This window comes from Eubalaena glacialis, chromosome 16 (genome assembly GCF_028564815.1).
Source record: "Eubalaena glacialis isolate mEubGla1 chromosome 16, mEubGla1.1.hap2.+ XY, whole genome shotgun sequence".
Lineage (NCBI taxonomy): Eukaryota > Metazoa > Chordata > Mammalia > Artiodactyla > Balaenidae > Eubalaena > Eubalaena glacialis.
In genome coordinates, this window is record NC_083731.1 from 84,720,919 (window position 1) to 84,748,534 (window position 27,616).

Consider the following 27,616-nt stretch of genomic DNA (forward strand, 5'->3'; position numbering starts at 1 on the left):
TGTGCAGTGTTTCCTTGCTTCCTGTTGATGACCGAGCCCTGTTTGTTGTTTTCCATTACTGTTTAGTCTAGAGGATTGATACTAATGATAGTTCACGGGAGCAAATTTGAAGGACAGGAATAGAATTGATAGGTGCAACTATCAATCTATCTCACTATCAAGTAAGATAGTATTGAGACTGCTCAAGAATTATCATTAGGCCAAATATTTTCTTTATTGCTTTTAATTCCACTAGCAGAGTGGTTGGGAGAATTGCAGGTTTTTTTAAAAAATCAGCTTGATAAAAAAGAAATACGATGTAATTCTGGCATAAACGGAAGAGGCTATTTGGTTTTCTAGATTCTTCCTGCAATTTCAACTTGTCTTCATCTTGTGTTTTAGTATTTTAAGGCATATCATTTTGATCGTGAAAGTTACTGGTAAGTTATGAAATTCCTGAGAAGTAGCTGTTTCCACACATCTGATTTCTCATCTGAGTGAATCATTTGCTAAGAACATGCATATATCTTGAATACCTTCTTTACCATTGTGATCATTCAACCCCAAAGAAAGTGAGATCTACTGAGATTTTATATTATTTATTTTGCTGATTTGGAGATGGACATCCATATTTATGGACTTGTCCCTTTAAGTATTTGTGCTAACCTAACTTGCAAATAAATTTAAAATAACTAACTTAAGCTGTTAGGTTTGGATAAAGGTATAGAGTTGAATTTTTATGGAATAACAGCCTTTTTAAGATACTCTTAATTTTTGTTTGGACAATAGCAAATCTAAAATTTCAGTTCTGTTTAGGATTAGAGCTAGTAACTATGAGAAGATAACAATTATGAGTGATAGAACATAATATTATAAAGTTAGATTTGAATAATGCTAATAAAATATGGTTTGGGGAATGAGGTCAGCTGGAGCGAAACTTTGTAAACGTTACCTCTCTCCTTCTGATTTCTTTGTGGTGTATGGGATCGTTCTCCCACGTTACAGAGTAAGCTTGCCGAGGCATGGAAAGATATCGTATTCCTCTTGGAATTCTCTCAAAATTCAGAGCAGTACCTTACCTCTTCAGTAAATATTTGTTGGCCATTTGACTTATTCTCTTAATGTGAAAGGCATTCTTTCTTTTTTAACCAATCACAAGACAGATCAGAAATGAAAGCTTTAAACTCTTTCAGTGATGATTCAAATTGTTGCTTGAAATTATCTGCAAGAAATGTGCATATCCCTAAGAAGCTCTCATTTTTAAAGTCAGTAGACAGAGTAGCTTACCTGTGTCAGGTCCAGATTTGATGCTTGGTGGTTAAATCAGTACATGTAACGTAGAAATATTTTCAGAAAGATATATGGGACCTTTGTGCACTAGAAAGCAAATAGGAGAATTCAATTTTACCCTGCAGAGAGATAAAAGCTCAAACTGACAGGTAAATGAAGCCCTCTTTTACTACTAAAATTTTTCAAATATGTCTTTATATAAATCTATTTTATATACTTAATTTCAGTTGCAGACAGGAATTTTAGTGACATTTGAATAAGGGATGTTCTATTCCATGAATTTTAAAAATCTTACTTATTCTGGGTTACATAGTACATATTTGCAGAGTGGTATCTGTACATCATTGTCAAAAGAGATTAGGTGATTAATATATACACATTACTCTTGAATACGTAGAATAATTCTTGGTATTTAAATTTGAGGCTCTAGTTAAGGGATATATCTATATAAGGAGCACAACCAAAGCATTAGTTTTGAGGTTAGAAGGTATATGTTTTCAGTAGCTCAAAATTATTAATTGGTTTAATATGGCCCGCTGGTTAATGGGTCTAAAGTAAAGAAGTTCAGACTTAAATTGTATAGTTTTCCAGAGTCCAATAAATACATTTCTTTAAAACGATCGGAACAACTGCTCAACTAGTTCATCTTTGTGGGTATTAAGAGCCATAAATAAATTTAACAGAAATTTCCTCCTTTTTTAAAAAGAACTCAGCAGCTTTTACCACATTTTTAAACATTGTGGTTTCTGATTCACCTAGAATTTGTTCTCATAAAACATTAAGACTAAGGGTGGGGGAGGGGTGGTTACTTTTAAACTCATGTACGTAATGAGCTGAGGGGAAATACAGCAGAATCTTTCCCCCCTTTTACTTTTCTGCAGATATGGGTGGTAAAGTAGTAGAAGGTAGACTATTTCTTTTGAATTTTTAAAAACACTAAAATAAGTTATTAACACTGAATGAGGGATTTTTCTCACGCTTAGCAGCTGGCAGGGACTCCTTAAATAGATTGTCCTAAACTTGCCCCATGTCAGCCTGAACATAAACCCAGGGAGCACACAGAAGGGTGGTGAACTTACAGTACCTTTCACATGTGGGTAGCTTACAGCTTCTGTACATATGAAATAGAGGTAATTCCATATACTTCATAGAGAGAATCTGAGGATCCAGTGAGGCAATGTATTTGGGAAAGGTACAGAGTGCCATGGACGTAATGCAAGGTTGTAATTATTACTAGCATTAGGGTAAATGTCTCTCAATAAGGCTCTGAAACTTTTAAGGAACTTGAAAAGAATTTTCTGCCTACTGTAGACCTAGTTTCACAACAGTGAGAATGTTTACCTAATATTTCTGAGAAGTGAACACAAACTGTGGAAAGTAAAATGTAATTTTGCCGTGCTTTAGAAATAGAAATCTCTAGTAGGTCTGCATTACAGAATTGAGGAAAATAGAATTTATGATTTTTCAGAAGAAGAAAAAAGAAAACGGCCATGTAGATGAGCTAGGCAAAAGTGAGAATAAGCTCAAGTGTATAAAGGGGGAATAAAGTGACTCCCCAGTTGGGTGGCCAGCCCCATTCATTTGTTTCCTGTCATAGGAGGAAGTGGTTCTGACCTGTGGGTTGGCCGAGGCTGGGATGGGGCAGAGCAGGACGTGAGAGAGCTGACCCCTGCTCGGAGAGCCCACGCTAGACTTCTAGAACTTCACCTCCCCCGCTGGATTTTGAAGAACTAAGTAGGACTACTAACCGCCCACTCAGTGAGCTGGTCTTGATCTCATGGTCCTTGTTAAGCTTTGCCACAGTGCTGGTCCAGTCTCACAGGAAATATTATTCGGATAAGGTTGCCCACTCAACGGAGGATGGTCTGTAAAGGAACAAGGAACAATATTAGACTCTTTGGAAGGGGCCCCTGTTTAGGGAATGGAAGGGATGGATTTGAGGAACCCAGGAGGAATGGGGAAAGAGCAGTCTGGTTCTTTTCTATAAGGAGGTTTAAGGCCGGCAGCCTTTAATGATGGCAGTTTGGGTTTTAGAACAGACATTCTTTAGTTCACAGGCTATTTTAATTCCCTCTCCCCATCTAACCATCACAAATTATCATTTCCAGGTCATAAATAACACTGATAGAGTTGCATATATCATCCTTTTTTTAAAAATATAAATTTATTTATTTATTTTTGGCTGCGTTGGGTCTTCGTTGCTGCGTGCGGGCTTTTCTCTAGTTGCGGCGAGCGGGGGCTACTCTTCGTTGCGGTGTGCGGGCCTCTCATTGCGGTGGCTTCTCTTGTTGCGGAGCACGGGCTCTAGGGACGTGGGCTTCAGTAGTTGTGGCTCGTGGGCTTCAGTAGTTGTGGCTCGCGGGCTCTAGAGCGCAGGCTCAGTAGTTGTGGTGCACGGGCTTAGTTGCTCTGCAGCATGTGGGATCTTCCTGGACCAGGGCTCGAACCCGTGTCCCCTGCATTGGCAGGCGGATTCTTAACCACTGCACCACCAGGGAAGTCCCTATATCATCGTTCTTTAATGGAAAAAATGTTAGGTGGTATATTAGATTCTTTGTGAAAGTCTCATTTCCTTCATCCACTATCTGTGATGACCAATAAAAATATGTAGAGAGAAATCTCTGCTACTTCTACCGTGTTGACATTGCCCACATCTTACAATGCATTTTGCATATGGTCAGTATTCAGTCTAAATATACTGTCAACCATCTGTTATCACACAGATATTGATTGGGCACCAACCATGTGCAAAACAAAGATACATAGCATTTGTGTTTAGAATTTATGTTTAATTATGTAAAGTCAGATCTGTTTGGTGATTACTTATCCTCTCTATATACGGACCTGCAGGATCTCTCTTCCACAGTCTCGGGGATAGAGACCTGGGAATCAAGGAAATGGGTTCTATTCTTGGCCCAGTCCCTGACTTCTGTGTGACCTTGGCCAGTTATTTAATCTGGGCTTCAATTTCCCCTTCTGTGAATGGTAACTGCCGTGCTTCCCCTTTCCTATAATACCCACCGAGTAACGAGTGAAGTGAGAAATTCACTTAAAATTACGTCTTCTTTCAAAAAAGCTTGAAATAATTTCCTAGTTGTTGCACACTATTTTCCTTCTGCTTCTTACAAATTATAAAGCCATTGGACCTGAGGATTAACTCTGAAGATCAGGGCCAAATTAACAGAAAAAAAAACAACTTATGAAATTAGAATGGTCATAAGAAAAGTCTTACTTGTAATTATGTATTCCGTGGTCCAGAATTGACTCAGTAATGTCAATGATCACCCAATAAGAAAAAAAATGCAGCAGCTCCTCCACCACTGGTGTCAACCCCTGTTTTCCTCAGTGTCAACCTGATGACCTCTGTCAGTTTTGGTCCAGCCCATACAGACCAAGGCATTATCGTTCTTTGCCCAGTTAGCCCTAAAACCTTGCTTGCTTCACTTGGTGTTTTGCCCGTGTACCCCTTCAGAATGCAAAAAACTGTAGTTGGATTCTCAACTCATGGAAGGTGGAGGGGCTAGCGTATTCTTTATTACTTTCTTAGCTAAAATTGTGGGTTTGCTAAGAAAAGCCTAATAGACATCCACGGAATCTCAAGGACCTGCTTCCAAAACTCTAAAGTAAATCAGATTTTGGAGTCTCAAATAATTATGTGTTTAGACGTTTGATAGAAAATAATATTCCCTGTAACAACACTGTACATCAACTATACTTCAGTCGAAAGAGAAAGAGAGAGAAAATAACATTCCCTGCCTCACAATTTGATTCCCCATTTCTGGAACACTCTTCGTTTGCTCAGCATGAGTGTCTCGTGAGGAGTCTAGAAAAAGCAGACCACTCCAGGACTAAGTGTGCTAGGGGTTTTTGTGGGGGAGGGGTGGCAGGGGGTGGCCTACAAAATAAGGGAGGACAGAGGCATCTAGGAACTCTCAGAAGTTGCCTAATTGCATTTCTCTATTGTTTACGTCACCAAATTGGCAAAGAAAGGAAGGCCTGAATCATTAGGGATGTGTTAGGTCTAGATCATTTGGGGGAAACACAGTTTTGTGCATCAGTGGGGTATGTAAAATTAACAGGGCAAAAACAAAACAATTGCTAATGGTAGTTAATGAGAAATGTATTCAAGGACCCAAATTTAATTGACTACCAGCGTGAATGTCTATTCTTTCTATGCTGAAACAGTTTTGTATTGGATTTTCTGTCTACAAAATGAAAGTATTACCAATTTAAGCATTGAAAAAGTCAACATCTCTGGGGGCTAGATGTAGGTCAGTGTCTGAGGGAAGCTGTAATTTAAGCAGACCTCTTCTTTTGGAAATATGACCACAGTCTGCACGTTTTAATATTTAGCTCGCTCCTTTTAAGTATACATACAATTTGTATCCACGTCTCGTGTGTGTGTGGGTATGCAGACTCAAACCAGGCAGGCTCCAGAGAATTTTAACTTGCCACATGCAAAACCCTGAATCAAAACGGGGACTTTGGAGATGACCACTTCCCCCCAAGCCCACTTGAGCAGGACTTTGAGCTTAAACAAACAACGGAGTAAATCTGGCCATCTCCGGGAAGCTTTCATCACAAGCCAAAAGTGACTGCTCACTTGCTAATGGGAAACGTCTTACGTTCTGTTATATAATTACGAGATGAGGAAGTGCTTGCCACCCCATGTGAGTGTTCTGACAACAGCCCTTATTAAGAGTTCATGCAAAGACCTGAGAACAGAGAGCGAGCTCGTTTGCCAGATGCCTCTTTGCCACTTTTCTACACTTTGCGAGATTTTTTCCTCTTTTCCCACTCTTCGTAGGAATACAGGGAGTCCGATGAATAATCGTTTCTAATTAACTGTCTCCTGTAATTCCTATCAAACGTTTCATTATGTGCTTAAATTAAACCAAAAGGCTGAATCATAGGAAGTCCATGCTGGGTGGTTTCTAGAGGGATCTTTTAAGCAAAGTTCAGTGTAGTTTCCCAGGATTAGGAGGACCAGAAGGTAGTGACACACAATTTGGGAAGATTGGCAGAACCTCTCCTACTGTCTTTGGCCCATATTCACAGATTTTAAAAATTGAAGGGGCATTTTCATGACTGAATCTAGAAACTCCTGTCCTGACATAAGATCCTTGGTCATACATGAATAGAAGAAATCACTTGTAAAACATGCACCTATCCTTGGAAAGCTGCATTTTAATTATATCTCTATTGGCTTGGGAGACTGTTTCTTGAAATATGGACCTTAGTCTGTGGTTTATCACGTAACTTCACTGCCCTTTTAGGGGAAAAAGCAGAACCTGGTGGATTTGAGTAGAAGGAAGGGTGTGATGGATTTAGACTCTGGCCCAGGTAGTGCTTTATAATGAGCTTCAATACTTGCTTCTTCATACCTTCTCTAGAAGCCTCATGGGATGTTTTGTCACCTTGAGTGCAGTTGACTACTTCATGATAATAGCTGTAAGAGACTTCATCAACCAGCCCTTTCTAGTGCCAAAGTTGCGCCCATCCCTTTCCACATTATCCCTAACCTGGGCAGCAATTCTACATCATGGCCATGATTTCCCCATAAGGAAACTGAAGCTCAGAAAGTTATTTCTCAGGTGTTTTCAGATCGTGGAGTAAAAGAGGCTAAGTAGGTTGGCATTTCAGAAGGTTACTATTCATTGGTGACCCATGGGACTCCTCAAGTGGATCGCCGTGGGCTCCCAGAGAAAGGAACCAAAATCCCCGAGGGGACAGGGTTAGGAGATTACTGGCCTCACTTCTTGGGTTTACTCTTGTCCCCAGTGATCACAGAGTCCACCGGTTGAGTTAGAGTTGAACTGGGGCTGGAAAAGGAGGTTAGCGGCAGTTGGGGGAATTTGACTCCCATAGTACAGTCTCTTCGGGAACCAGGGATAAGCTGGTTCAGGCCCCAAACCTGCAGGTGGGAGTAGACCCTCTGAGGGGGTAGAAACCCCAAGGGGATGAGCGAGCCTAAATAGGACCATCCTCAGGAGGACAGCAAGTCAAACAGTTAATTTGGCGCTTTGCCTGGGGCCACTTTCCTCTCTGTGACTTTCCCACCACGCAGGCGTTTTTGATCTCTTGCAGGGAAGTCCCATTCCCTCTCATTCATCGTTCAGGATTAATTTTCTGGGTCAGGATGCAGCAAGCACTCAGCCCTCCGGGGGCCTCATAGAGCTCATGGAAGACTGATGAAAGGAGGTGAAGGAGAAAGAGGGAGAGCTTACAGCTGATGAGCGCGTGAAACGGGCACACGGAGGCTGCAAACCTCAGCCTCAGCGTGGCTGGGTCTAGTCACTCTGAACGATTCATTCGCTTAGAATTTAAGACATTTTAAATATCGTATGATATCACGGAATCTAAAAAAAATCATACAAATGAACTTGTTTACAAAACAGAAATAGAGTCACAGATGTAGAAAACAAAGTTATGGTTACCAGGGGGGAAAGGGGGAGGAAGGATAAATTGGGAGATTAGGATTGACACGTACACACTACTATATATAAAATAGATAACTAATAAGGACCTACTGTATAGCACAGGGAACTCTACTCCATACTCTGTAATGACCTGTATGGGAAAGGAATCTATAAAAGAGTGAATGTATGCATATGTATAACCGATTCACTTTGCTGTACAGCAGAAACTAACACAACACTGTAAATCAACTATACTCCAATAAAAATTTTTAAAAATGAAGAAAAAAGAGTTTAAGACATTTTGGAGATTAAAAAAAAGCTTGTTTTAGAGATAAGAAACTGAGGCTCAAAAGATAATTATCCCTCACCTCACAGCTAGATAATGGCAAGCCCAGGACTAGACCCAAGTCTTGGATTTCTGTTTATTATTCCTGTTTATTCTTATTTCCACCACAACACTGTATAGAGTCCCCAAGGGAAGTGCTTATAATCTGGTTGAATAAGCGAACCAACATGGTTTCAGTGGATGGCAGATGGTGAGCACTGCAGTTAAGAGGGAGCACCGTAGGGAGGGAAGATCTGGGTCCTAAAGGTGATGGGAAGGTACTGGGAGGTCAGATGGAAAGGGGGAGGGGCAGATGTGATGGAGGGACACGGGGATAGGATAGTTGAGGAGTGGAAGAGGAGATGCTTGGAGAGTCATTGGCTGGCTCACTGGGATGAGGGAAAATCAAAACCAAATCTGGAAAGGGCGGTTCGGACCTGACGTGGAATTTCTTGAATGGGGGCTAAATAATTTGCCAGCCAGCCCTTCTGCCTGAGCTCGCCTTCCCTGGCCAGTGCCCCAGTACCCTGCTCTCTGGTTACCAGGGCGCCCCCCCCCCCCACATTGCGCTTACAGCGTGATAGACTTGTACAGACTCGGGGGTGGGGCTCCTTCTCCTGTCCTCGGCCCGTGTCATGTGCACGGTAGCTCTGAAGCTTGCCTTCCAGGTCTGAAGGTCAAAGCCTCAGGTTTTCACTCAGACCTTTTAAAAAGTCGTACAGCCGCTTATTATCCCATTTTTCTTAGGCCTTTCATGTTCCATATGCCTTGTCCTCATCACTGAAAACCACGTGAGATGATCACGGATTGCTCCCTCATTGAGAAATCCTCTTTTGTGAGTGTGAAAAAGTCTTTGGATAAGTAAGGTGAGGAAAACGAAAACGGGTGTTTAGAAGCTACTTAGCACCAAACAGAAGGTTATGGCCAATTTAGAAGACTGCAGGGCCTAGGGTTTCTATTTTTATTTTCCTTAGAGCTGAAACTTATTAAGCACCTGTCTACAGGATAAGTGCTTAATCTGTGCTTTAGATGTATCATCTCATTTAATTCTTACAGAACTTCTACGACGTGGGGGACTATGGTTACTACCATTTCCTAGATGAGGCACAGAGAGTTCCAAAGACCTTGTTAGGAACAAGTCCATCACGCTGTAAGCGCAATGGGTCGGGGGGCCCTGGTAACCAGAGAGCAGGGTACCGGGGCACTGGCCAGGGAAGGCGAGCTGAAGCCGGACTGACTGGCAAATTATTTAGCCCCCGTTCAAGAAATTCCACATCAGGTCCGAACCGCCCTTTCCAGATTTGGTTTTGATTTTCCCTCATCCCAGTGAGCCAGCCAATGACTCTCCAAGCATGTCACCACCCAGCACTTCATCTGTCACTATGAGGCTTGGCGTTGTAACAACTACGTAGACATTAAGTTGAATAATTTTTGGTCAAAAGCTCATGATCCAGAAAGCAGATATGCTTTGAGAAGCCTGTGTGATGACATCAAGAGCCGCTTTTAAAAGGCATGAGGATGCAGAAAGGCCGTATAGTCTAGAGCTTAAGGGCATGGGCTCTGGAGCCTGAATCCCGGCTCTGCCACCTACTACCACCTACCAGCTGGGTGATTCTGAGCAAAGTAAACCACCTCTCTGGGTCTGAGTTTCCTGATCAGTACAATCGAGGTAACAGCACTGACATCCTAAGGTTGTTTAGGGGAATTAAATGAGATGATATATATGAAGTACTTAGCCCAGTGGTACTTAGCCCAAGTCTGTTTGCTTAAAGTTTTCCAGTATTTTTGGTTGCTCTGGGGCCGCCCACTGCAAAGCTACTTCCCTCTGAAGTAGCATCAGATACACACAAGTATCCTGTGAATGCTGACAATCTGACAAAACGATCCATGCTGTCGGGTTCATGTTCTCCCAGGAAGCATGCTTGCATCTTTGGACAGGTCTTCTGACTATGGTGATTTACTGCAAAGAAATTAAGATGGGACCAGAAATGATAGAATCTTCAGATTATGTAGGAAGTTAGAGGAGCTGTAATATCCTGGACCTACTTGCGTTTGTGAATTCTGCCTCAGCTATTCAAACCCTCATTGACCCGCGTACTGTCCAGCCTACAGTAGCACATGGGCTCTGGAAATTTTACTCGCTTGTGCTCAATTGTCTTCGGATATTTTTCCATGCATTTGACTTATCTCTTCAATAACCATATCCTTAGTAACGGAAGGAAATAAATCTTGTACTTCTTTCAAAGGACATGATTCTACTTCTTAAATGGAATGTGTGTGAACAAATTAATTTTTACTTGAATCAAACAGTGCTAGTAATTGCCTAGCAAACGGTGCTAGTAATTGAAGACAGGAGAAGACCACTGCTGGTTAGTTATTTTTCTATTAGCCCAGAAGGTGCTTCTCCACATGTCAGCATCATTGCTTGAGTTGAAACTGTCCACCACTATCAACTCGTCAGATGCTGTGATGGGTTCATCCCAGGTCATTAATACTCCTCCTTGGGAGTGGACAGCCCTGATGATGGTGACACAGCGCTTGGTTGAGGGGGGATGTGTGAGGTCACTGGAGGGTCAGCAGTGTCCCTTTTTCAGCACGTTTGAGGTGAGTGATGGATGGCAGGGTTGACACCCACATGAGGTTGAGTCCACATCTAATGCGTTATCGGGATTCGCTCTTCTCGTCAGGCCATAGCTGAGCGAGGACACGTGTGCTCTTCTGCTTCCCCGGGTAGTTGGACTAAGCCCTGAGGTTATGATGATGAATAAGACCTAGTCCCCACTCTTAAGTAGCTCTCAATCTGGTCAGATAATCACGGCTAACGTGAGTGACCTGTCTGCCGTGGACCAGGCACTGTGCCGGGCATGTTACACCAATTAACTCACTTAGCATCACCCGCATGTTTGATGATGCAAAAGGATCTTCTCTGAATTATTTCCCTTCTATTTTTTTAATCCCTATAAGAAAACCGGTAAGACGTGGTAACGTGGGTTTGCTTCCTTTGAGTTGGCAATGTTAAAAACACATCCGTGCCCAAAGAATTCGAGATGGTTCATAAAAAAGTACCATTAATAATTGAACACATCTGGATGAACATGGGGTAAGACAGAGATATGGCCCACATGCTTTACTTGCTAGTTGTCAAGAGAGAGAAAGAGACATGTAATAGACATTTGCGAGAAGAAGGGGCCCATAAGATAAAAGCATAGCAGGAGAAGTACAACTTTTCAGGGAACTAAGATCCAAGAAGAATGATTTCTCCTCTCACCCTCTGTGTGCTGTAGTCTTAGCAGACGAACCCTTCAACCACGTTTCTAGTACAGAGAGTGTCACAGGACTTGTAATCACTACCTCCCTCCCTGGTGACCGGTGGCATGACACCAATGTAGAATTTATTAGAAGTGATTCTGTGGGCTGACATGACCCAGTGATTTCAGAACTATTCAAGGGACTAAAAAGACTAAGTCCTCTGATCAATTCCCTATGACGATTCTCCCAACCTCGCCATCCAGCGTTCCACAACCAGAAGGTTGCAAAACCATGATCTGAGCTCAGGTCTGACTAGCTCTAGAATTTCTGCTAAACGTGATTCCCTACCCCCACCCCGAAGGCCTTCTGGACGTTTCCGTACTGACCACCATGTAATAAGTAATATGCTCTACTTTATGCAAACAAAACGTAACCATAGCTTGAAATATGCTTCACTGAGCGACTGGAGTTAATACCTTAAGACTCCTTGCGTGTGTTAAAGGATGTTATTTGTAGCCACTCCTAACATTTCCCTGAAGGTTTTTTTATTTATCGAATCACCCTTCCTCTGCTGACCAGCCTTTCACTAGGGCAGAAAAATGAATGAAGAAAATGGATGGCCTCTCCGAGGCTCCTATCTGGGTGTAACCGAGTAGGTACCCACCCTTTGGCCTCCTAGTCACCCGGTGTGGGGTTGTCGGGATGCCTTGGCCCAGATTCCCTAAAAGAGAGCGAGTCAGGGGCGGGGGAGTCTCTGGGGCTCTTGGGGGAGGCGAGCGGGAGAGAGAGGAGGAAGGAAAGCAGAGGCTGGGAAGACAGGCCTTGTTCTGAGTGTGAATGGACCGCGGGGCCCTCGAGAGCAGGAAGTGGCGCAGGCCAAGACGCTCACGGAAAAGCTCTTATCTAAACAGAGGTGGCCAGGACGCTGGATCACCTCCACCATTGTCCCATGAGCTGACCCCAGCCTTCAGTCCCCGAAAAGCCTTCTCCACTCTCCCCCGTCGCCATTCAGACAAGAAGTAGTTTTCAGTATGGGCTCCAAGGCGTCACGAGGTCTCTCCCTGGGCAAGAAGTCACCGCCCCTACCAACAAAATTCCCCCAGCCTGACCCTGTGACCAGCCTGGAGGCCCAGGCCCTTTTCCTGAAGCAAAAGGAGCAGGAACCATTCTGTCTAAACACGCCTTTTTCTGCCAGCATCCTCTCCTCTATATTGTTTTATTTGTTTTAAGAGAATGTGAGAGAAGGGGAAAAGATAGTGTTGCAGATTCTATTAATCTGATGGCTCAGACACACGATCACCAATGTTTTGACACGACACACGCAGGAGCGCAGGAAAGTTTACACGAGGCCCTCCTGCAGGATGGCGCGCGGTGATGGGGAGCTGCCCAGCCGTGCCCTCTGGCACGGTTCCAGGTGGTTTTTTTTTTTTCCCACTTTTTTTAAAAGACGTTTTACAGCCTCGATTTGCTCTTTATTACTGCTCTCCCCCTTTGTTTCCTCCCTTGAAATGATTCAATATTCTTTACAAACAGATTCTAATCACAGCGAGCACGTGCAGTCAGATCCCATCACGTGGAGAAGCGGAGTCCACACGAGTCCTCAGCTTTCATCATCCAAAAAAGGAGGGAGAGAGAGAGGGAGATTATTCTGTGTCTTGGGACTTTGTAGAACTTTCTAGAGCCTCTTTTTCTCCTCCAAACTAAATGTGCTTTAACTATACTTTAATGTATGTACACCTTCCTTCCCAGGCGATGGCACGGGCTCAGGTAGGCAACCGTTGGGTGTAGGGCCCGGCTCACTACTGTGTGCCCCCCGCAGAGGCCCCTCAAAACCAGCTGCTGCTATAAATGCATCAGCGTTCCTAACAAAGTAGGCCTGCTTCATCCCAGAACGTGCTTAGGAATCATGCAGACAACAGTTTTAAGTTACGAGGGGGGAAAAAAGATTGTAATAAGAGTTGGATCTTTTATTTTCTTGCGAGATGTTTTCTAATGCTGAAATTCATCAGCCAGCAGAAGGACAAGATTTCATATAATTTTAGCATTAAAACTCTGTAATGATGAGAACTAACCAGAATTTATGTAAAAAATGTAATTATAAAATATTCCTCTGCCCCCTCCCCCCTCCCCCAAAGGACCAGGGGCTACTTCTGCTTCCTGAAAGCCAATATTTTGCTTCTCTGGGTGTCTGTACCAGTTGGCTTCAGAGGAACCCCAGAGTTTCCTAACACGTGACTCTGAAGCATGGTGGTAAAGGTTTGGGCGGGGTGGTGTTCTTTGGGAGCAGAATTCATGCCGTGTGATGGACGAGTTCTGGTGTGGCAGGAAGAGTTAGGAATATCTGGGTTCTAATCCCAGATCTGTCTGCTACTTTCTCTATGAATATGAGCAAGACATTTGATTTTCATGAGTCTCAGTTTCCTTATTGGTAAAGGGATTTGTGAAATGGGGATCATAATACCTGCTTCACTGGGTGACCGTGAGAATTAGTTGAGCTTTCATGTGTGTAGCTGCTACCCCAAGTCTGGTACATTAAAAGCAGCCCAGTAACAACTAGTTTCCCTTCAGCCAACCAAGAGCCTAATTTAGCAGAACAGAGATTTTGAAAGAAAGGTCAGCCTAACGTCATTTATCATAGGGTGAAAGGGGATCCTTCACCTCTTTATCTTAAGAAAGATTCAGGTGGTAGAGTAGACCTTCTGGTATTGGGGTGGTTATTAAACTTGCTAGAAATCATTTATGAAATGAGAATACTACTCCTGGATAACTACAGGAGTCTTAGGTACCATAACAGGTACATCATAGTACTAAAATGGGCAATTTCTAGAAAGGCTGAGTGAAGGGTTGAACCATCTCAACCTGGTTCTTCAGAGAGTCTGTTGTTTTTCTCCCACGAGGGCCACTCCAGAGAAAACACAGACACTAGCCATCCGTGGCTAAAGTTCACCTCTCCCCTCTGATTCCACCAGATGCAACAATCCATCCTTTAAAGAAAGTGCCAGCTCTGCTTTTTGGGTTGGGGGAGGGGAAAGAAAGGCAGGAGGACTGCAGAAAGTGTGAAGATCGGAACTGTTCAAATCCAGCACCTAAGGAAAAGCACAGGTGAACACAAGAGGGTACCTATGGGTGCACGCTCTGCATTGTATTCCCTGTGATGGATTTGTAAAGGTGAATGGGACCTGAGGTCAGAAATCATGGGATGACAAATGTAATGTAAACGGTCATTGCAGACCATGCACACAGTGGGCACTCAGTACACTTGGGTTGGGTATCATGAGAGCTGTTTGCCAAATCTTGGGAGGAGGTTGACCAGGTTATGCAAAAAGGGCTAGAAAAAGACATTCAATCCCCAATGCAGTAATGGTATCTGTGTAGTGAATATTTGAGAAGCCTTTTCTCCCTATATACAAAGAAGCACTGAAGTATAACAATTTCTTTTTATATGATGATGATAGAACATGGATATTATGTTACATACAGCATACAGGTTAAGTGCACAGACTCTGGAATAAGCCAGAACTGATTACAAATTCCGCCTCTGCCACCTACTAGCACTTTAGCCTTGGGTAATGTACTTAACCTCCTTAATCTTCAATTTCCTTGTCCATTAGATGGGGGATGACAGTACCTACTTCTTAGGATGTTGTAGAGATCAATGTGATAGTGTACATGAATCACCTAACACGGTACCTAGCGCATAGAAAGTATAATCCTTACTATAGTAGAATGTAATATTGCATAGTGTCTATCGTAATTATTACAGCCTATGGCTTGCCTGTTGGGACCGGCAGTCAAAATTGCCAAGATTGTAGGTTGGATCCCAGAGTTGGCTTTGCCTTTCTCTGTGGCTCCAAACTGTGTTTGGTCACAAAGGAGCCAAATACTTATGAGTGTGCAGAGAACAGGGCAAATCCATCAGCACTCCAGGGAAAAACCCAGAGCATGTAGGTCAGTAACGTCATCTGCATCTATGGAGGGTGGTGTTTTCCCCACTATGTGTCGAGCAAAGCAGCCTGGTAACTTGGACCAGAGGGGAGAGCCCCACAGATGTCTCCTACTTCGGAGTCAATGTCACATGGAGGGTCCCGGCTCCTTGTGTTGGATCCATAATTGCCTGCTTTCTTTTAATTTATTTATATCAATCTCTAGTCCAAAACTAATTTGTTTCAGCTCCAGGGCAATCGACAATGGAGTACACTCTTACCCCGGAAATTTTTTTTTTCCTCTCGATGGTTATAAATACCTCCACGCTATTGTACTCGGCATGCTGTATGCAAATAGAGGTCAGAGTCCTAAAGCTCATTAGGAAAGGGATGGGGGGCTTGGAGCACGGAGAGGACAGCATGGAGCTGAAGCTGATAACAGTGGCCTTGTCCAGAATAGTGCCTGGGAGCTTTCTTATCTCCCTTTGGCAGGAGGTGCTGAGGACTTCCTGTGCGAAATCAGGAGCGAACGCTGCTTTCCTCTTGTTGTTCGGCTTCCTCCCCCCTCAAGACGGTTCCCAGCACAGCGATTATCTTTGCATCTTCAAACATGGCACAATCTACTTCCTGAAGAGCTTGATGTATTCTTAAGGGCTCAGGCACATTCCCCTCCCCCTACCTCTCGTTTCAAGTGCTGTTATAGAGTCAGCCCCCTAAATGACATTCTATTTTTAAGGCTCCAGTGACAAAGAGGGAAAAATCAGTCCCCAATATGGAAAATAGCCACAGAACCTGTCCTTTTCCATTCGGAGGACCTTGCAGCAACTCTAGTTTCCAGGCCAGGGCTTGTGCCGACAGTAGCTGCCCTTAGAGGGACGGGCGGGGGGTCGGGGGTGTATGTTGGCAGCCCGAGTGAACTCAGGCAGCCGACTGCGTTTCCCTTGGGAAATGCCTCGACTTGCTTCACTCTAACATATTTCTTTGCATTTCCTGACAACCAAGAGTTTGAAATTAAGACCTTTGCCTAAGGCCTCCCTTATCTTTTTCACTTCTTTGGGGAAAAACGAATGAAATTACAGGCTTCTCTTTCAGATACAAGAGAACTTCAGCTCTTGGATGTCACAATACCAAGTACCTATGTAACGTGTGTACATGTCACATAGGTGTACACATATGTAACAACCCCCCATATACATGTTTTATATATATATATCCACACACACACACACGTTATAATAAACCTATATATGTACCCCATGTGTGTGAAAGATCTGAGATTAGATAGTAGTTCAAGGTATAGAGAAAAGTAGGACAAAATAACTTATTTTAATGATAAAGTTTTAAGGCCATGATATATTTCAAGTAAAGGAGAAAGTGTATAATTTCTCTTGGGTTCAGTTCCTTCTACTAATCAATAAGTTAAAACGTTCACTTTTTTTACCTGATGATTATAAGGAATAGCTAGTCAAAAATCGCAGAAATTCCTTAAGGAATGGTTTGTCCTTATGAACTCTTTTTTATTTTAAATCTTATAATCTCATTGTAAAAACAGACATCTTAAAAACATTTGGAGAAATCTGATATATGGGCCAGGTACAAACAACACCGTGGAATTATTGCGAATTCTATTAGGTGTGATCATGGCGTTGTTGTTATTAGAAAACGTGCATAATTTTTAGATGTGCACTAAATATGTGAGGCTAAAATGACATGCTGTCTGCGATTTACTTTACAATATTTCTCAAAAGAAAAAGTAAAAAGAAATAAGGGATAGATGAAACAAATGTGGCAAACTCTTGGTAATAAGTCTGGGTGATGGGTATATGGGGGTTTATTATACTATGACTCTACTCATCAATATGCTTGAAAATAATAAACAGTTAAAACCAATGAAAACTCTTACTAGAAACCACACATCAGTGCCTCACGCCTGTATGTTTACAAATATTTGTGGGGTGCCAGTTACATGCTTGGCCCTGGCGTAACTATGAAGACAGAGTGATCCCGTAGAGGTGGCCCATGTTCCTTGTAGCTGCTGGCCCAGTGGGGCCTCAGAAGGACTGAATGCAAACTTAGAAACTGGTGAATGCTCTGGGGGAGAGGACATTATATGGCAGTGTGCCCCCCCCACCCCGGAGGGGAGACCACCCCAGAAGACTGCCTAGTTTTACATGCTGGAGTCCTTTCTCAGCTTGAGGACCAGACAGGAATAATTACAGAACTTTTTTTTTCCTGATCATCACAATCCCTTCTCTCTTACCTTTTCTCTCACTTATTTCATCCTCTCACTTTCTTCTCACATAAGTAGCCAAGGGCAACAATGACTTAAGAGCAACCACGCATTCTTTCTGGCTTGAAAATCTCCAGAATCTGCCCAAGACATGTACCAATTAGAGCCCAGCCAGCTGTCTGCTCACCACAAATTCTAAGCCAGAAGGAAGGAATATGAAGTGATACCATGAAAAGTTCACAGTGCAAGTAATCAAACAAATAACCACTTCCCTGCCTTACAAGGTCCTCATTCTTTAGGCTGGGAGGTAGGAAGAAAGACTGCATCCAGAAGAGAGATACAGAAATGAACAGCATCAATCCATAAGGCGATCGGAAAGCAGCAAAGGCGGTGAGGTGCCTGCAGGCACTCACGCCAGTTCCTACGCGCGCTTGTCTCTTAAGCTACCCAGTCTGGCAGAGAAACACCTTGGGAACCCACAGATGGGTTTTTTTTGAGGCACATAAAATAGCTCTTTGTATATTTGCTTCGTGTCCCCCCAAAAATCCATATTTAAATCTCAAAAGGCTGCTTTAAAGGAATCAGCCTTCGGGACTTCCCTGGAGGTCCAGTGGTTAAGACTCTGCACTCCCAATGCAGGGCGCCTGGGTTCCATCTCTGGTCAGGGAACTAGATCCCACATGCCACAACTAAAGATCCCGCCTGCCACAACTAAGACCTGGCACAGCCAAATAAATAAATAAATTTTTTTAAAAAAGGAATCAATGTTCATAAGTGGTAGAAAGCAAATCACCTGCAGTGTCCACTTAGCACCTGCGTTTGTCATACGTGATGGTACAGAGCTAGGCTCTGGGCAGTTCACTACCTGTTGGGGCAGGACATGCAAACAGAAATCACAGCACAAGTTAAGGTGGTCTAGCTATAGGCTCATCAAGTGGTTCTGATCCTGTGCGCCGTAAGGGTTCACAGTGATCAGAAATAAGCTGCTTGGAGGAGATCGGGCCGGTGGTGAGGGGCATCGAGGCAGCAGTAACTGGTGTGTGAAGATGAAGGAATCAGGTGTGTACACCCCGAGCCACAGGGTGTCTTTAATTTACAAAACCTCCGCAATTAAATTAGGTCATTTAACACATGTATAATCCCATGAGATTAACAGGGCAGGTATAATTTTATTTGTATGTTTCAGAGGAGAAAACTGTCATACAGCTAGAAGTCAGGGCAGCTCTAGGACTCAAGTCTTCTTTGAAGTAGCTGAACCAAACTGTGGTTTTCCTGTGAGGAAACGTGTCTGTAGCGGTAAGGTTGAAAAAGGCAGGTAGGGAATGGACTCTGGATGGCCTTGACTCCAGTCACGGAAGCCTGGGCTTTCTTCAATACAGTTGTTGAAGCTTTTGGAGCAAAGAGGATTCCACTAAAACCCCAAATGCTCAGGGGGTTGGTCTGGCAGCAGTTTTGTGGGTGTTGGCTTGGGAAAAGGCATATTGAAATACTACTGCACTGCCCGGGTCAGAGTGGATGTAAGTGTCCTTTTTGTTGTTTGGATTTTTTATTCATGTGGAACCTAGGATACACGAAACATAATAAATGATCCAAATGACAACAAAAACACGACGGTCCAAAACCTATGGGACGCGGCAAAAGCAGTCCTAAGAGGGAAGTTTATTGCAATTACAGTCTTACCTCAGGAAACAAGAAAAATCTCAAATAAACAACCTAACCTTACACCTAAAGCAACTAGAGAAAGAGGAACAAACAAAACCCAAAGTTAGTATAAGGAAAGAAATCATAGAGATCACAGCAGAAGTAAATGAAACAGAGATGAAGAAACATAATAAATGATCAATAGATATTTACACCAATGATTTAGGTAGTAAACTGACAGGCACCTACTGATAATCAGGTGTTTGAAAGAACATACTTTCAGATATAGGTTGGAATCTCTCTTTAAAATGGTACTCCTCCAGCTAGTTTAAACAGTAAGAGAGTGAGATTTCGTGGACTTTTAGAAGCAAAAAAGATCTTAAACAACTTCAACACACGTATTCTATAATTAAACACTTGAGGCCTGAGATGTTAAGGAGCTTGCCATGATACTCCAAAACTTGAAAAGAAATAGACTGAATTTAATAGCTGCTCCATGATGTGTGTTTCCATATACACTTAATTAGCCCTGGAAAAAATTAGCTGTATAATGGAATATTCTCATTAAATGCCAGCCTTTTATAGCTGTGAAATGCTGTTATCTCCCTGAGGTTTACATTCATTAACATAACTTCCGTTTTTTCCGTGTTTGCATGTTTCTTCCACTAGGAACTAATTAAAATCTAGATACTAGATTTTTTAATTTATGCATTTTTATTTAGTATTTAACATTTAGAACAGGAAGGATAATATGGAGATACACTGGTGTGGGGTTTTTTTTTGTTTTTTTGCCGATCAGGCAAAATCTGTCTGCTGTTTTTAAGTTTTGAGGATGGATATTGGGGGGAAAAAAATCTAAGGAAAAGAAGAAAATTGTGACTTTGTTATCTGAGGTCTTAATGGTTTTCATTTCACCGGTCACCATGGGCTAGACCATGCTGCAAAGCAACATAGTGATGGCTTACTTTTTTTAAAACTAGGTATGACTTTTGCTCCAATAATGAAGAGTCCTTTATCCTGGATCCTGACAGCACCGTAGGAAACAGAATTGAGAGCATCACTCAGCGCACGGCAGTCTTAGAAGGAAAGAATAAGGTACTGTTTGTCAAAATAAGCATGGGGATATTTATTCTAAAAGCACACACTCAGCTCCCAGTTCTGGGTTTATTAGAGCCAGAAGGAATTCAAATGCTCAAGCAAAAATTCGGAGAGAAGAAAAGCAGTAGTATGTCTTTACAGAGCGATGCACTGAGGCTACTCAAACTGCTGTATACACCCAACTGAGCACCCGTCCCAAAGGAGTGAGTCCTTGGTCCTAATGGAAGAGGTAGAAATGCCTCTTGAACATCAAACTGGTCCACATCAGTGGTTCTCAACTCTGGCTGCACAGTAGTATGCTTTACCAATTATTATTACATGTGAATCTTTAGCGTGGAGCCCAGGGTTCACAAAAGCTCCCTGGGAGATTCTAGCGTAACCAGAACTGAGAACCTCTGACATAAATAAAGTGGGAGGTCAGTAAGCAAAAGCTAGTACAAAACTCTAGGCTAAAATGGAATGTTTCCATTTCACAAAATATCTTGTTTTCCCCTCTGTTTTCCCATGGGCGAAGCCTAAGTTGGGGTATACAAACACACACAGTGTATCAGATTCCCTGACTGAAAAAAGGCAAATCAAAACCACCATGAGATATCACCTCACACCTGTCAGAATGGCTATTGTCAGAAAGACAAGAAATAACAAATGTTGGCGAGGATGTGCAGAAGCCCTTGTGCACTATTGGTGGGAATATAATTGGTGCAGCCACTATGGAAAGCAGTATGGGGGTTCCTTTAAAAATTAAAAATATAACTACCGTATGATTCAGCAATTCCACTTCTGGGTATTTGTCTGAAGAAGACAAAAACCTAACTCAAAAGATATAGGTACCCACGTGTTCACTGCAGCATTATTCACAACAGCCAAGATATGGAAACAACTTAAGTGTCCATCGACAGATGAATGGATGCAGAAAATGTGGTCTATATACACAGTGGAATATTATTCAGCCATAAAAAAGAATGAAAGCTTGCCATTTGTGACAACATGGACAGACCTTAAGGGCATTATGCTAAATGAAATAAGTCCGACAGAGAAAGACAGCTACTGTATGATCTCACTTATATGTAGACGAAAACAAATAAACAAGAAAAGAAGCTCATAGATTGGTGGTTGCCAGAGGCAGGAGGTAGGCAAGATGGATGAAGGGGGTTAAGAGGTACAAACTTCCAATTCGTATAATATATAAATAAGCCATTGGGATGCCATGTACAGCATTAGGACAATAGTTAATACTGCTGAATTGCACACTTAAAAGTTGCTAAGAGACTAGATCTTAAAAATTCCTATCACAAGAAAGAAAAACCTTTGTACTACGTGTGGTGCTGTATGTTAACTAGACTTATTGTAGTGATCATTTTGCAACATATACAAATGTTGAAACTAATATAATGTTATTTGTGAGTTATGCCTCAGTTTAAAAGAAAGGTTCCCTGACCTAGTCAGGGTTTAGGAGCACCTTTTCTGCTCTTGGACATATTTTCTCCACTCCCTTAACCTCAACACTAGCTGATACCTTGTGAACCAGGCAAATCTCAGCAGATCTCAGACCTGGTGGTTTTCTTCTCTGTCGAATTAGTGAAAAATGCAACTCCAAAATCTGCTATTATCAGGCACAGGGGTAGTGATGCTTTAAGAAGGAAAAAAAAAACCATATCAAATCACCCCTTGCTAGAATATCTACTTCTACATGCATATCTTGATTTGGAGTAGTCTGTTAATATGGGTATTATCTGCTTAAGTGTGATCATGCTTATTTATCTGTTCAGCTATATTTGCATTTGAAGGCAACAAAATAGATGGCATCATTCTCCGTGTAGGACTTCATAATAACAAATAACATCTGAATTCTTCCTGATGGAAAACTTTTGGACATACGCTTATGTCAACATCATTCTTTGGTGGGCCAGAGTGGCTATCTCCATTTTAAAGATAAGAAAAACTGAGGTGATAAGATGATTAACTCCAAGTCACACAGCTTAAAAGTGGCACATGAGAAGCTCAAACCAAAGTCTTCATTGCCAAAACCCAGGGCTCTGCCAACTAAGCCAATACAGAAATTAGTTAAGATGGTGATGGCTTGCATGATAATATCAGCAATCACTTGTCAAGGATTCAGGAAAAGTTTTTCTAACCACTGCAGTAAGCTGTAGGTGGCTTACAAGTCTTTTCTTTTTCTCAAATGCAAACAAACTGTAGTTTAAAACATTCCATGATGTGTAGCTATTGATGAGACAGCAGTTTAATGAAATACTTAGAAAAGAGGAAATTCTGTAAACTCGAAAGTTTGAGTGACACTGCATTTTTGAAAAAAAAGGAAATTGCCTCAGAGTAGAAAGCAAGTTAGTTGTCACAAAGTACTAGAAAATTTCAAGATGCCCTTGACTGTGTCGATTCATTTTGCCTTTCCCTGACCCTATCAGGTGCTTGTACTGTTAACTGCTGGATATTAAAACCCGAATTTATGAGCTTAATTCCGAAGAACTTCTAGTCCGGTTTGTGGTATTCTAGCCGCAAAAACACATACGATAGAAAATAGAAAATGAAAAAGCTAGGTGATGTTTCTGATAAGCCTGAACCATGAAGTAGCCACCTGCCTCCATGACAAAACCCGGGTGAGATAAAGAATCTTCCCTGATTTTTTCCATGTGTGCTTGAAACAAATTTATTGTAATTCTATAGTTACACCAAGTTTTTAAACAGAGACCTCCAGACCCAGTTGGCCCTTGGGCCATCCAACCTGCAGAGCATGGGTTAAGGTCTGCCCTTTCTATTGTGTGTAACCACGTGCAAATCAGTTCACCTCTCTGAACCTGAGTTCTCTCCCCCAAAAAATGGAGCTCCTAACATATGACCTATCTCGTTTGCCTGTTATCAAGATGATTGTCTTATATTCCCTAATGCAATCCCCCAATTGATTGTTAACATATGCAATGAAGACTACTTATTAAACAACTGTGTTGAAAAAACTTTTAATACTCCTTCTAAATGAAGTGTGTGTATATATACATATATATATATACACACACACACATATACATATCCTAGTAGTGACTGTAACAAATGAGACTTTGAGTTATTAATTTCATGTCCTAAATTTAGAAGAATTTACTAATTTTGCTTTTAGCATCTATTAATATATCTTTGTGTGTGTGTGAAAAACGTCTTTCAGATGACAGATGGAAGTTTTGCTATCTCAGAATTCTTTGCATTGTTATTTCCTTTACAATTAAAACTGCTTTTCTTTTCTGTTCATGTTAAGAAAGCAAATGAAAGTCCCAGCTTAGAGCACACAGATGCTTTTCCCTATAGTCATATAGTCGGCATGCCCGGGATCCCGCTCCAGCCATCAGTGGAGCGAGGTCCTGCTCGAGCACCTGCTGGCTTTCAGGGACTTGCTTCCCCCCCCCCCCCGCGCCCCACCCCCCGTTGTGTTTTGTTTTGTTTAACCCAAGGAAGGCTGCACGAGACAATAAAATTCAGTCTCCTTATGGCCAGGTTTTGGCCCAGATCTGTGAGAAGTGAAGTCATCAATTGGAGTTGCTAACGGCAAACATGGAGCTTTGGTATGGTTTCAGTGGGTTTGCCAGACTTTGTAGACTTGGGGCAGGAAGTAGGAGGAGCCCTGTGTTAGGAAAAAATACACAGGAAATGCATTTTACAGCGTTAATTCTGTGAGGCTGGAGAACCATGACAATTTAACATCTTAGCAACATTTCCATTGAAATCGTTTTGAGGTTTCATTGAGAAATGTGTGTACCGTAAAAGACACGTCCACGACCGAAGCATGAATGCCTCATCCCGGGATTACAGCCTGGGTTCCGCTCTCCCACACACTCCCCGACCTTGTCTAACTTCTCACATTCTATTTCCCATCAGTTGGCTCAAATGCACCACCCTAGGATCATTTTAGATTCTTCCCTGACCTTTACATATCTGCTTTTATTTCTCCCTGAAACACTTCAAAGGAAACTGTAGTAGAAACATCCGAGAATAAAATCACTGTTCCGTATATAGATCTTTTTAAAGGCGGGTGCTGGAAATTAGGCTGAATTACACATCATCCCACCCATTCTGTTCCATGAGGTTCAAACCACATTGCACTAGTGAATCACTAATGCTTAGCGAAAGGGAAGGAAGGAAGGAGTATGAATAACTTCCAAATTTACAGTACCTGACGACAAGTGTTCACCAGCGTTCCTGGGTCATACAGAAGAACCCGGAGAATGGATTTTAAGGGTCTGTTTCTAATATCTTAATCCTTGAGGTCCTCGCAGGGAAAACAGAGGCACCCAAAGTGTGGGTTCAGAACTAAAAAAAACTGTGGCAAATGGAAACTAATTCTAGAATGGATACAAGCAGACAGGCTTGGGAATTTCTTTTGGTGTACCTTATAAAATATATGATGATAATTTCAAACATGTGCTACAACTCAAATTCTTGAGTTTGAAATACTTTCTCTTTTCAAGTATTAAGTTGATATTTGCTGTTCCATCTGTTACGTTATTTCCATTTTTTCCCTCTTGAAACAATAGTATTTGGTCATGACCGCCGGGGATCAGATTTGTCCCCTTAACCCAAGAGACTCCTGTCCTGTGAGAAGTTCTCTTGTGTCCAAACTACACCCACCTCCAACTCACACTTGACCTCCCTTTTCTGACCCTATAGAGTTTATACTTCAAGTGTCATAGTTTTTTCATGAACATGTTTTAATTTATAGCTTAAAAATATACTCTAGAAAAATAAAAGTCCTCTAGAAATCAGATCATTTTGAATAACGTTGCTCACAGGATGTAAGTTCCATCTTATTTTAAAATGTTCTTCTCTAATTACAACTTGTCCATTATCAATCATATTTTCAAACCGTATAACACTGTATCAGCTTGCAACTTGTATAAAATACTAAAAGAAACTAGTATTTCTGTACACAGTAGCATTGAGCTTGTTGTAGTGACCATGTCTGCTCATTAAAGGAGGTATTCTCGAGAGAAAATCCAACTCAAAGCGGAGACAGAACTCTACCAATAGATCTGTACTATTAGATTTAAAGGGTTTGAAGGCAAGCAGCAGTTTCGTGTAGATTAAGAGCAGGCACTGGCGTCAGACAAACCTGGGCATAACTGCTGCTCCATAACTATGGATCTTTGAGTGAATCACTTAACCTCTATAACCTCAGTTGACTCTTCTGTAGAACAAGTAATACACCCACGTCACTGGGCTCCAGGGAGGATTAATTAAATGAGGTAATGCCCCACACACTGTCTGGCACACAGCAAGGGTAACATAAAGGTACCCAGAAACAGAGAAGTAATGTAAGCTCCCATCAATGTCATTTCCTAGTTCAATTTTAATAGAAACTTTGGAGAGGTGAGTCCTGGGGCAGGCTCTACTGGGGGTAAGGTGTCAGTCTTGGAAGAGGTCATTCAGGCAAAACAAGAGACTCAGATGCACCTGTTATCTCCATGGTTCATCGTGTGGCCTGGATTCACTTCACTTCTGTGGACCTCAGTTTTATTCTCCGATTATACAGAAATCCTGAGCTATCTGTTTTCGGAGTGTTGTAGAATGGCTACAGCCCTCCCCCGGTTGCCTGACACAGGCCTTAAATATGGCCAGTGTGCACATCTGAATTGACTTGCCCTTGCCATGAAAGCCACTTCTGGTTCTCGGTTGCCCTGCTCTCAGTGAAATCAAAATAATTTTAATAGAAATCCAAATGCAACTTTCAGATTCAGGTAATCGTTGTTCATAATTTCAAATGTTCAAGCCAAACAGAAATGAGTTGTTCGCTGATTTATTGGGCAGCAATAATCTGAGAGTCTAAATAAGGCTCTGCTGAGGCCCTTTAGGATAAACATTGAGCACTAACTTCGTAAGGAAAGCTGTGCTGGAGCTGAGAGGCAAACAGCAGAGGGGCTGTGAGGTCTCCATGACTGTGCCTCTTCTGACCCTGTTCATGCTGCTTACAAGCATCTGAGCTCGTCTCCTGAGAAAATTACAGGAGTCAGAGTCTCACTTGGTGATCTCTCTTGTCCTTCCACCTCTCACCTACAAGCTTCTCTTCTAGCTACTTTTTCCTCCACAACTCTGAAGTGGTGGGTGCAATAATTAAACAGCCACCCAGAATTTTTTTATTCCCTGCCTCTTATAATGATTAGTAATCAAAATAGAGAAAGAGACACCTGAGCTCTCTCTCATACTCTCTCCACTGGTTATTTGCCCTTGTGAGAGTGTTTCTTTGTAAAAGAGAGAATAATATATACTTGGGCTTCAAGTAGGGAAATTCTTCCCTGTGACCTAGAAGTAGTCCTTCAAGTTAAGAATAAGGGTTGTGTCATACTCCCCTCCGTCTCCTTTACAACGTCTGGGCGATGCCTTAACGAATAATCAGTATCTGCTACATTGAATGAAAATGCCACAAATTGCAGACACTCTCATCTCCCAGAATTTCAGTAATACACAGAGGATATGTGGGTAGATGTAATTAAACAGATCTAACAAACAGAAAAGGGATCATCATGAAATATCAACTGTACCGTAGTGGAAATTACAGAGAATTTGGAGCAATGAAGTTGCTGGCTAAAAAAACTAGGAGTATATTTTTTAGTCTTCCTGATCTGTAAAGACAGACATACTTTAATTTCTTGTAAGGGATATGAGAATACGAGTCAAGTGCCTACCGCACAACTTAGCAACTTAGAAAAATGTTAGGACCCTTTGTAGAATTTGTGTTACTATCTTAGAAAGCCTGCTGTCACAGTTCAGCCTCTCTGTATGTATCACGTTAACCTGTAAGTGACCGGATCGTTCTCTTCCAGCCAGGACACCCCATTAGTCTGGAAGCATCAGCACAGCCTCTCCAATATCAGAGCTTATGACCAGTTCTTTGTGTCCTAGGAGGTAGGCTGCAACGATTTATAAGTAACTGGATCAACCTTTTTTGTAATTTTAAATATGAAAAACTTACTAGCTGTTTCATTTTTTTTTTTCATGTATAGTATGCATTACTTTTTTGAAAGGTTGGGTTAAATTTTAAAATTCTCAACAATTCATTTCATGCTACTAATTTTTATCTTTAAAAGAAGACAGCCATGCAAATCTTTAAGCTGTGTAAATCTGTGGTTCTTTTTTTTTCTTTTTTTTTTTTTTGAGACATTACTTTTTGCAACCTCATAGTTTGGAAAGTGCTTTCAAGTTCACATGGTTTTGACTCCTCCTGGCTTTTTAGGGGCTCATCTGCCAAAGAGCAGCGCTAAAACCTAGTGAAACGACGTTGCTGTGTGAACCCATCATTTATATCTTCATTTTCCAGAGCAGGGATTGACAGGCTGAGAAATTCAGTAATTTACAAACACCCGCGAGAGTCGTAGGGAGTTTCCGCCCCTCCTTCTGCACTATTAGGGCTGCAGTGCCACGTCCCAGAAAAGAAATGGTTCAGCCAGCCTTTCTCCTCTGTCCTTGC

The 27,616-nt window shown here is 42.0% G+C and overlaps 1 protein-coding gene across 1 annotated transcript in view; it reads left to right on the forward strand.

The window, feature by feature from the left end:
• The window catches only part of FLT1 (fms related receptor tyrosine kinase 1), a 168,347-nt gene that overhangs the window by 61,835 nt on the left and 78,896 nt on the right, over nt 1-27,616 (forward strand). Inside the window, exon 11 of the mRNA XM_061171122.1 lies at nt 20,037-20,151. Coding sequence (XP_061027105.1) covers nt 20,037-20,151 — 115 coding nt within the window. The remainder of the gene's footprint in view (nt 1-20,036; nt 20,152-27,616) is intronic.